The sequence below is a fragment of the Antedon mediterranea genome, chromosome 2 (assembly GCF_964355755.1).
Source record: "Antedon mediterranea chromosome 2, ecAntMedi1.1, whole genome shotgun sequence".
In the NCBI taxonomy this organism is placed as follows: Eukaryota; Metazoa; Echinodermata; class Crinoidea; order Comatulida; family Antedonidae; genus Antedon; species Antedon mediterranea.
Genome location: NC_092671.1, coordinates 7,303,816 through 7,315,496, shown reverse-complemented (window position 1 = coordinate 7,315,496; position 11,681 = coordinate 7,303,816). Strand labels below are relative to the sequence as shown.

General features: G+C 33.5%; 2 protein-coding genes across 2 annotated transcripts; one reads left to right on the top strand and one right to left on the bottom strand.

Annotated features, from left to right (window-relative positions):
* Positions 1–720: 720 nt before the first annotated feature.
* Positions 721–3,425, top strand: LOC140039568 (uncharacterized). Its single transcript, XM_072085183.1, has one exon. The coding sequence runs from the start codon at positions 928–930 to the stop codon at positions 2,620–2,622; it is 1,695 nt and encodes a 564-aa protein (XP_071941284.1). The 5' UTR covers positions 721–927; the 3' UTR covers positions 2,623–3,425.
* Positions 3,426–4,040: 615 nt separating this feature from the next.
* LOC140039567 (RUN domain-containing protein 3B-like) lies at positions 4,041–10,876 on the bottom strand. The gene is made up of 11 exons (XM_072085182.1): positions 10,686–10,876; positions 10,147–10,262; positions 9,594–9,727; positions 9,397–9,482; positions 8,865–8,954; positions 7,849–8,080; positions 6,653–6,810; positions 5,996–6,160; positions 5,410–5,581; positions 5,210–5,284; positions 4,041–4,611 (listed from the first exon to the last, which is right to left on the bottom strand). Exons 1-11 carry the CDS (start codon positions 10,802–10,804, stop codon positions 4,522–4,524), a joined length of 1,437 nt encoding a protein of 478 aa, XP_071941283.1. The 5' UTR covers positions 10,805–10,876; the 3' UTR covers positions 4,041–4,521.
* Positions 10,877–11,681: the final 805 nt, after the last annotated feature.

Here is an 11,681-nt window from a genome sequence, read left to right as displayed (position 1 = left end):
GATTAACGCAGTTACAATACAACAATGCTCAAGGTCAAGGTTCGAATTTATTTTTTAAAGTTCACTTCACGGTTGGCTGAGTGTATACTTCGCGGTTCGCCGAGATTGATGAATGGTTGTTTTTTCACGAAGGAAAGGTTCAAATCAAATCGAACGCTTTGTTGTAATCACTTTCTATCTGTATGCATTCAATCTATTTAAAAAATGGCTTCATGGTTTAAAAAAATGTCGATACTATTTGATAAAAATCGTATTCATTTTTAGCTTAGACAATATATTTTTATAAACTTCTTTGTTCCAATCATGGAGGTATATAAGTTAGTGTGACTGAGTGAATCTTGAGAACAACCGATAGAATCAAGTAAACTACCGTTCAGATATACATTATTTTAATAATAATTGCTACTTTTCAACGCCTCGGTCATATACAGTTAGGACAAATCAGTTTTATTGTTCCAACTGAGTGAATCTTGAGAACAACCGATAGAATCAAGTCATTTTAAGTTTAAGGGATAGTCGTAGGAGTTTACGTTTACATGCAGTCTGTAAATTGTGATACATCGAATCCACCCTTTTGACTTGACGTCACTGGCTTGTACATGCTTTTTTTAATATATCGTGAAAAAGAGTAGTTTATACTTTATAGTGTTTCTTTTAAATAGTTACGTTAATTTTAGTACTAGCTCTACGGTTTAAGCAATTCAATTAGCACAATAACACATTTTTTTTATTATACCAAAAATGTGCATCAAAAGCCGGATAACAATAGATGATATGGTTCGATGATTTTCAATTGCAGAAATAGTATTCAATCAAGTTTCCCCTCTATTCACAAAGCCAAAATATGCAGTACCCGGTTCCCTTTCACTAGAGTATTATTCGTTCATGTTAGTCTGAGCAGGAAAGAGTGAAGAGTTTTGGTTGAATATGGAACCTCTTGATTTCAGTAGATACAGACGAATAATCAATGTCAGCAAAAGAGATCTTCCGCGATGTACATGTCATGAGTTACGTAACGAAGAATATACAAATTACGTAAACTATTACGATGAAGTTGGAAACAGTCAAGTTGTCACAGATACGGCAAAGTTACAAGACCCAACAATCGTTGAAAGGCAACACACGTCTCCTATAGACCTTAGTGCGAAGAACCTAAGTACGGAACTTAACCAGTCAATGATTGATTTAACTTCGCAAGAGTATTCTGATAATCAACAAGATTTGGAACAAGATAAAACCATGTCACCAATTGATTTAAGCAACAGACAGAGTGAGAAATCGTATACTGAAAAGTGCAAAGTTCTGGTATCTTCCATTGAAATAACATCTGACGATGATTCAATTAATGCAACTGTATCTGTGACTCAACCTGAAACCAACGGTGCTGGATCGGTTTCTGATACAAACGGTGCTGGATCGGTTTCTGATACCAACGGTGCTGGATCAATTTCTGATACCAACGGTGCTGGATCAGTTTCTGAAACCAAAAGTGCTAGATCAGTTTCTGATGTCAACGATGCTGAATCGGTTTCTGATATCAACGGTGCTGGATCAGTTTCTAATGCCATTGGTGCGAACTCATTTTCTGACGCTACTGGTACTAGATCACTTTCTGATGTCAACGAAAATAAATCCTGTGGTGACGGTACTATATCAATGATTCCCGTTATGCTTGATAATAACAGAACCTGGAATGTTAATGGATTTCGAATACCACTTCACATTCGAAAGAAACTAATTGCAGCATTTGAGGATAACCCCAGAAATTATACGACCGTTGCTGATAAATATGGAATAAAAAGATCAACAGCCGGCAGCATTGTTCGAAGACACAGACTGAAAATTGAAAATCACAATACATCTAATGACGTAAAGCAAGATAAACGATTATATAAAAATCTGCAGCGTTTCTTGACATTAACAAACGAACACGGTGGTTATATTGAAATGACATGCTTAACAAAACATGGTAAAATGGTGTTGAGTGCAAAGAATTCACACGAGAGCTGCGGTGGTTCAACCACCACAGACATTAAGAAACAGCAACTCCATTACTGCGAGTGGTTTCTACAACATGGAATAAACGGTCATTGTATTTACATTACGGAATTGGTGTTTAGTATACTGCCACATAATGTTACCTCAAACGATAGTCGTTCAGAAATACATTTAATTATTGCTGCTTCTCAACGCCTCGGCCGTTTGGGTCATAAAATACAGTTAGGACAAATCAGTGATCATTCTCGAAAAGAATTTCTAGCATCTGTAGCTTCTAAATTAAATGAAAAGGACCTAAACTTCTTCATCTTTGACAAATGGTCAAAGACTAAACTTGATTATGACTCGCCCGTGCGGGAGAGGATTTCTATGATTTTTTTACCACAAAATTCCGATTTTTTAAGCATCTTTTCTGCCATGGTCTATCGCCTAGTGAGTGATGTACACTCGATCCTATCACAGCCTGGGATGCTTGCACCGGTCGACTGCCCAGGTACTGGGTTATCGATTGATAAACATTACAACTTGGTTGTATGCAAACATCTCGATGACAATATCATTAAAATAGAGCAGATACAATTCGCATCTTGGTTTCACAACATTGTGAAACAATTGAGTTCATAATGCAGACATTGGATAGCCGCGTTTATAGAATTCTAAATCTGTAATTTGCAATTTAAAAATCAGGGGTAAATCATCATAAGAATAAAATGGCTATTTGGAAGATTATTCAAAAGACGAGCAGAAGTCAAGAATAACTATATCTATATTCTATGTATTGACAATATGCATCACACACAAATATTGTTAAACAAATGTACACACGCGCGAGTATTGTGAAATGACATTCTCTTATTTACATTTTAGTATAATACAATTAACTAAAAAACGTACATACCAAACGAGTGAAGGATTTTAAAAGTTCTCTAGCCTAAATTTAATTTCATACACGAGAGTGAAGGGAGATCTGGTGGTAGTATATTGGAATTATTTATTTCACGTTTATATACGTCTTCGTATCTAACTGTACATGATTACACAAAATAATACTCTTTACTTTTCAAATAACTTGTCCTTGATTTTTGTGAAAATATAAACTTCATGCGTATCTTTTGTATCGTTATGAATGCATGAGATCCTGTGCTTACAGCTACAGCGAGGGAGAACAATGTATATAACCATGAACCTATAAATGTATAGGTCCATGATATAACTGATCGAGCTATGAACTTTATAAAAACAACAATGGCAAATCTCTATTCAATAGGTTCTACAGTAGATATGGATGGTTTCTAATTCAATTATATATTTAAAACTCTGCCAATAATGTGAATATAATCGTCATTCCGCAAAGAAAGATTGTTGACAAAAAATAAAGAAACAATAATGGTTCATTTTGGGTGAGAACAAACAATGTTCCCACTAGCGACGCAACACAAGAACGTAACGCAACGCAACACAAGAACGTAACGCAACGCAAGTGAATTAACCAATCACAAGCGATGGCTTATTCGCTTGTGATTGCTAACTGTCTATAACTTCGCTTGTCATTGGTTAAAACGCTTGCGTTGCGTTTACGTCCTTGCGTTACGTTCTAGTGGGAACCAAGCTTTAACAAAGCGAAAAGTGCGTGGACCTATAAATTATAGTTCCATGGTTCATGTTCTCATTGTTTACGTGTTTAACATCAGGGTACGGTGTGACTGCTCTACTTAACCAATTGTTGTCGATTTTCAAGGGGGTGGGGGCCGGGGTTATTTGAGTATGTTATAATTTTACACCCAATAAAAAAGTATAAAAGCGCCCTCAAATAAACGCCCACTAACAATAAACTCTTTGTATAAATATGGCACATTTTAAAATATCAAATATACCATTGAAAATATTTAAATGTATTTCATTATTTTGAGATAGGTAACAATTTTAACATAATTAATTTCAAAAAGAGTATTACACCTCACTTTTCTACTAAATTAATCAAATAAGGACAACTTCAATACATATTTGTTTATATTTATTATCATCTAGTGAATCTAACTTCATTAATACTGCAATTTCTTAATAAACAATAACATGATAAGTATAAAATGGTTCTAGGACGATTCGGCCCGGGACGAATCGTCCCGTTACCGTATAAAATATATCGAGGTACAGAAATGATGAAAATAATATGTTTAATAGAAGTGCATGTTTCAGTGGAGCGGAACTTATGTGCTCATTTATTTTGTTGGTGTTTTTGTCACATTTTATTGCACAATGTTGTAAGAAGCAATAAAGTGAAATACATTAAATAATTCTTTTTCAAAAATTCAGAGGGCGTACTATTTAATATTTCGTATTAGAGATACAGATAACGCAATATTTTATGTCACCAATTTATCGATTTTAGCGAACTAAGCTACAAATATTTCAGAATCATAAAACCCACCCACCCACAATCAACTAGTTCATAAATTATAATATTATCTTTACAAATTAAATATATAAATTTAATATTTTTGTTTTTATGCAATTTTGAATTGTTCAAGGCGGTGCCGACACTGTGCTCAATAGACTATCAGCAAGTGACACGGCTGAGCTTATACTTCCAGTCTCTGATAACTTTGGTAAAGTCTGAAAAGATAAATCATTAGTTGGCTATACATGCTTGTAAGCAGGGCGGGGTTGGGTTGGGTGTAGTTTGCCTTATTACGAAACCTCTACAGTACTTTCAACAGTTTTTAAAAATAAACTATACTTTGTTCTTCCTTTGTCGAGTCGAGTGGATAAGGCAGGGGCTGCACAAACCATAGTTCAAGTTCAAGGCACTCCTTCAACAAGTCTTCTTGGTTAAGGACTTAAACTGGAGGTCCAGTGTACACATATTTTGTGCACTTTAAAGAACCCAGTACATCTTTCGGAAGAGTAGGGGGTTACCCCAATGTACTGATCCATTCAGCCCCTAGTCGTTGTGGACAGACGAACGGGAGCCGTTTGGTGGCAGCACTCGACCCTTACGCTCGGACCATGTCAAAATCATGCATACTCTTTACTGCAATAAAGTATGACTTTATGAGGCAAACACTGCAATTATACAGAAAAAGCTTACTAAATACTTAATAATAATCAGGTTAAAGAGTCAGCAAAACGCAGTTAATGCAATAACTGCAGTTGAATAATTTTGACATGGTCCCTAAGAAGATGTCATACTTATGAAATGAGATTAGTTTACCTGAGATACATGCCCATCTATGAGGTTGGCAGATGAAGTACTACTTGTAAATACATTATCACTTTTTACACTGAACTAAAAAACAAAATAATATTGCTCAATTTGTTATTCTTTATTGACCAATGGTATAACAGCAAGGGCTAATGAGATAATAAGATATATAAATATATAATAACACAGAAAAAATGCAACAGTTTTACCTGAGATGTGAAGGATCCTGCAAGAGGTACTAAAGAAGGCGTTTCCTCTTTCTTTGTTTTAATGCCACAAGTACTATCTATACTCTTGTCAATCAGTAATGTAAGTGAATTTGATGACATTGGACTCGTTTCACTAGGGCTCGTTGGTGGTTCTAGACTGTGTACACTCTCTCTGTTGATAATAACAAGTAATGAATTCAATAATCATTATGATTAAAAATAAAACAGTTTATGGATTTAATTGATGATTTAGATGGACAATTATGAAGGCATTTAATTTTTTTCATAAGGTGAATTTACGTTCTGGAGACACTGTTTTCTTCCAAGGTGGTAAAGGAAAGGAATAATGAATGCATCAATTATGGCACAAATAAATATCTTATAGAGGGCGCTATGCAAGCATGTTTGAAATAACCACACTGTAGAGATTTTCTGCTATTTCTCTATTGTGAACTACATCACACTTTTTTTTGTCAAACTACTTACATTTGATCTTGTAGTTCCAAAATAACATTATACATTAAAATGAAGTAAATTATTAAGCACTAGAACAAAATGAAACCAACAACCAAAATGCTTCCCCTACCCATAAGTTTCAATGTCTATCGTAGACCCAGCAGCATTCATTGTAACAAAATCCATAGCAATGGATGGACCGCCAGAATTATCCCTACGTAAACGCCAATGTCCAGTGGTCAAGTGCTCTTCAAGTTCTTTTCTTGAAGCCAGGTGGGCGTCCTTCCAATAACCTCTGAATAAAACCAAAATATGTTTTTCAAGTTTGTGACATTCAAACAAAGAAAATGAACCCCTGACAGCAAATTGCTCCATAAGCTGTTGAAATGACAGTGTACGAGGGCTGCAATTATATTTAAAAAATCAAAAATATATTGCAATATTCTGTTGGGTTCTAGTCACTTTAAAAGTTTAGTAATAACTTTAGATGTTCTATTCACTGAACTCTATAAAACTGTAGCAAACTTGATATTAATCAACAAGCGTGGATTATCACATGGTACATATTAAGTACTAGTTAACATGGTAGAAAAATTCACATGCAAAATCCTACACTGATTCCCTTAAGCCTACACTATCAAACTTTATGTGACAACAAAATGTGATGTGCCCATATATGGACATGATATCCAATATCACTAACATATTTGGGCATATCACTACCATATTTGGGCACATCACACTTTTTTTTTGTCAAACTAGTTTGATAGTGTATTCAGAGCCTTACATTTGATCTTGTAGTTCCAAAATAACATTCTCTAATTGCAACCTCTCCACATGAAACTTTTCTTCCATTTTTGTCTGGGCTTCTTGACTCACTTTAACTTGTGTGAAGGCGTGGTTGACTTGATCATTACACAGTTGTAACTGTTCTTCAAGATATCTCTATAAAGAATGTTATAGTTTGATTCATCATTACGTTGTGAGGTAATTTCCCAATTGATCGTAATCAAAACGGTACTGGGTATGGTCTACTAGTTTTTCTGCTCCCAACCAGTACATCCATTCATAGAAGCTTTGATGAAGCAAGCCTACCTGGTGGTAACCATAGAACGGTTCCGAGATAACGACTATACTTCGGCTTTAGTCGATAGAAGATTGAATAAATTGTTAGAGATAGAGTATACGATGTTATGATTATGTGTAGATATGTGATTTGTTCTTTTTATTCAAATGATGTTATGTATTTAATAAATTTGTTATATCAATTAATTCAATTATCGTAGATTGCATATTATGCGATAAATATTATTTAATAAATGTTTGATATATTATTATTATATTAATAAAAAGATACTAGTACTAGTTCATACAGCCACTGTCGTGGACAGAAAAGAGAGCGCCGCAAGTGTCTGCAGGACATGACTAGACCCTTAGGGGAGAAGCATGTTATTGAAAGTGTAACATCTAGTCCACAGCGCCTTGAGCACTTCAGTGGATATGTGCCCTCTACTTATTTTATATATTTATATATATATATTATATTTGTTTCTTGATAAATGTATGTTTTTCAGTAGACATATGAAGACTAATGTTATGGTGGCATGATGTTCATGAGATCCAACAGCTTAAAGTCACATCCAATGGGCAAGCTGTTCTTGATACAAAATATTGTTATGATTTATCATTAAATTGAATGTTATTTTCATTAAAAGTTTAATAAACTCATTTATTATTTTCTCTATTCCTGTTAAAATCTCATTAATACACAAGTGTGCTTGTCGATAATTTTTTTTTATACAGGTAATCGAAAGATTGTCTACACTATCAAACTAGTTTGACAAAAAATGTTTATGTGCCCAAATATGGTAGTGATCATTGTATCCATATGGATACATCACATTTTTTTTTCACATTAAGATTGATGGTGTATATAGACAGCAGAGCTTTAAATAAAAATTATTTTATTGACAAAATACAAACCTTTTGTTCACATACGGAATTGTATTTAAATTTCAGTTGTTGCAACTGTTGTTCTATTGTCTGCTCACCGCCATGTTCCTCTTCCTCTTGTACAGCTAACAGATTTGTGTCAACATCCATTGCTCTTTGTTGCATGGTACCGGATAGTCTCTCGCTGCAACTGAGGTATGGGGTATAGTCAATGACCCTGGCGACCCCAGTCTGTAAGTTACCGTTTTCCTTCAAGCAAAAACTATAATAAATGTAATAATAATTAATAATAATAATATTTATTCGGTCATCAATGTAAAATTAACCAGGAATGAGAATAGACTAAAGCCCAAACAGATTCTGCACTCACTCCATAAACTGGTTGTCATTAGAAATGTACTACTTGAAAAAATAACTGCATACAGTATGTGTTGGTTGTACATTATGAGTGAGAGGTAATGTATGTACGAATGTTTGTTTGTTGATTGTTTAATTATAGATGTGTACTGTCACAAACTCCTCTTACGTATGTTTCCGAGCGGTTGAAAATACTTTAGGAACTCCCTTGTGACATAAAATTATACACGAAAAATTCACAAAGTTGTAAAATAACTCAAAAACAAAGCTTTAATTTCAATCAACTTCAACAATCCAGTAAGCACTTTAAACAACAGCTTCACAATAACTTTTACAATCGAATATCCAACCACTTACAATAGTTTTACATCCCTTTATATACAAGATTTTCCTATCCTTCTAGATCGTTCTTTATACTTCTTATTCTATTGGATTACAGTTTCTATTAATAGCACTTCTGGAATGTTCCTGATTGTTCTTATTAATTATACATGGTTTCTTAAATCAAAACATCTTATTCTAGAATGTTCATGTAAATAAAAATGTAACTCTATATGTTAGGGAATGGTAATTTATTACAGTACTTAAATGTTAATTTGTGCAGTGTTATAGCCTTTTATGACAAGAACATAGTGTATATACATACTGATCTTATAATCAGTTTTGAATAAAAACTAGTAGAAGCATACCTGAAGTCAACAAGGTTCAGATCTTGTAAATACTCCCGTAATAAATTTGCTTCCTCACTTCTCATAAATGATCCCTCTCCATAGAATATCCTGTAAACATAACATATACTTTACAGTGTTTAAAGCTCTGTCTACACTATCAAATGTGATGTGTTCATATATGGACATGATGATGTCATATCACTACCATATTTAGGCATATCACTACCATATTTAGGCACATCACACATATTTAGGCATATCACTACAATATTTAGGCACATCACACATTTTTTTTTAAAACTTGTTGATAGTGTAGATAGTGTTTTGTCCTTTTGTAATAGGAGTGTCATCTGAATAGGGGTTGGCAATTGTGTTAAAACATATATTTCCTCTCTTTTAATCCATGAGAATAGGGGTGTCCCAAAGGAAGGGTTCTAGTGTATCTAAAAAGTATTTTTACTTGGGTTCTCTTGCCACAGATTAGCTGTTTCGATTCATTATTTTACTGCTAATTGTGCAAAGAATAAAAGTACACCTAAATTAAACTTACTTGAGCAATTTTTCATCTCGTAAACATTCGTTGAAATACTCGCCAAGTCTTTTCTCCATAAGTACAGTTCTTATCCATGCACGACCCTTTGGAAAATAAATATGGAATTTTTTGTTGAATGGAAGATTTTTTTTTTTCATGTACATTTAAAAGTTTCTAATTTTTTGTTAACATTTGAAAGGTGTGCTATTGATTACCTTTGACCTTGAATTATTGGCATCTTCCATCACGTGTATACTTGTTATGCAATTATTTGGAACATTGCGACATGCTACGTAAACAAAATCCCAAAATTCACGCGACTCTTCAAAGCGAAACCACGTTGGTTCACCTGTGTCAAACAGAACAACTAAAGAGTCACTATATTAATGTTTAATGTAACCCATTAAAAACCCACACGTTTCATCATCCATATAGCCTCTAATTTAATTGAATGTCAACATTGCTTTTCATGCATTTGATTTGACCAGCTGCTTCTCAATGTTGTAATAATTATGTATAGAAATATTTGTAAATTGTAGTAGATGGTATAGAAAATCAATACAGCTTAGTTTTGTTATAAAGATTTGAAAATATTAAAAATATTTTATTATTGCAGCTAGCTATTACTCATATCAAACACAGAATTTGCATTAAAAGAATTAGACAAGAAAACAGCGGAATTACGAATTTAGTAATACTGTACTTTATTTAGACAACAGTAAAGTGCTTAATTGTTATATAGTTAATTACTATACTGGGATAGATTACCTTTAAGTCTATGGCTAAGTAAATGTTCTAGAATTGTGGCAAAATTTTGGAACTCTTCACTGGAATCATCAATACAATTGTACAAAGATTTTTCTTTTAGACTTTGTATTGTCAACCTGGAAAGGAATACGTACGAAATGAAATCATTTCAATTAATTTATTAGCGCAACTTTCTTTGCAAAATATATAATAATATTATATAATCAATAAATATGCATTCATATTCATCATAGCCTAGGCCTAGCCTACTACTCTAAATAAAAGCTACTAACATTTTTTAGCTTTATGTTGAATTGAAGTCGAAGGAACGAATTTCACATTGTACTGTACCGTTTACGTACTGTTACTACTAGAGGCCTAGATAGCACCCTACTAAGATATTGCCTGCTGTCCTACATGGCTAGGCCCAATATTATGATGTCACGATGAGATCAGACCAGTTATGATGATGCTCGGCCCACTCTTATCTTTACTATAGACTAGGCTAGGCCTAGTTAGACGGAGACTAGCCTACCTAGCTAGCCAAAACTACCACGAACCTGCAAATAGACAGCAAGTTCCGCCGATGTCTAGTCATTTGTTTACGAATTTCCTCAGATTTTCTATTACGAGGTACGTTAGAGGATTCAGATTGTGCATTGATAAAACGTTTTAGCATTTCGATTTTGCTAAAAAATGTTAATAAAAACGGGATTTCAGGACGACGATTTCACCACCACCACCCCACGCGTGATGTTGTTATTGTAAAAATATAAAAATAACCTTTAACCGCCGTGATAATGGCGCCCTCAAGCTAAATTTCAACAACATCAAAGATCTTATATACAACAACATCAAACTTTTTCCATTAAATTAATTCCCATTTAATTATAGTGAGTCAATTTATAATATCAATTTGCCTGTTTATTTATTCTCATTTAAAGAGATTTGAATGAAAAAACAAACAAAGTATTGTTAGAAATATAGTTAGTCGCCTGTAATTGTCTCGTACGCCAGGTTAAGATTTGGTTTAATGCCTAATACTGTACAATTGAAAATAATACCAGAAATAAGATTAAGAAAATACTGAAACACTAAGGCTTGTCTATTAGCTTAATTCTGGAAAACCTAAGTGTTCCAATATCGGCGTACGCATGTTGAAATTAACACACGGTGAATATGCTATAACACACAAGGAATATGATATGCTATATAATTTTTCCTTTTTCAAGCCTTCATGTAGGCCTGGCATATTTCTTATCATTATTTTTGAAAATAAAAATCAATTGATCATCTTCGGTTAAAATTTAAATAAGGAATTATAACTATCGTCATTATCATCACCATCTTCAAAATGTAATTATTCTTCACTGTACAAGGTACGATGTTCATACATAACTTTCTTCATCTATATTGCTAGGTTTAATTAGGCCTACCATCTTCATAATAAAATATCATTAGCACTAAGATGATGACTGTGTTATTACAAGTATACAGTTATCGCCATAACAATAATCGAAAGAAAATAATGAAAGAAGCAATTGGGAAATTTAATA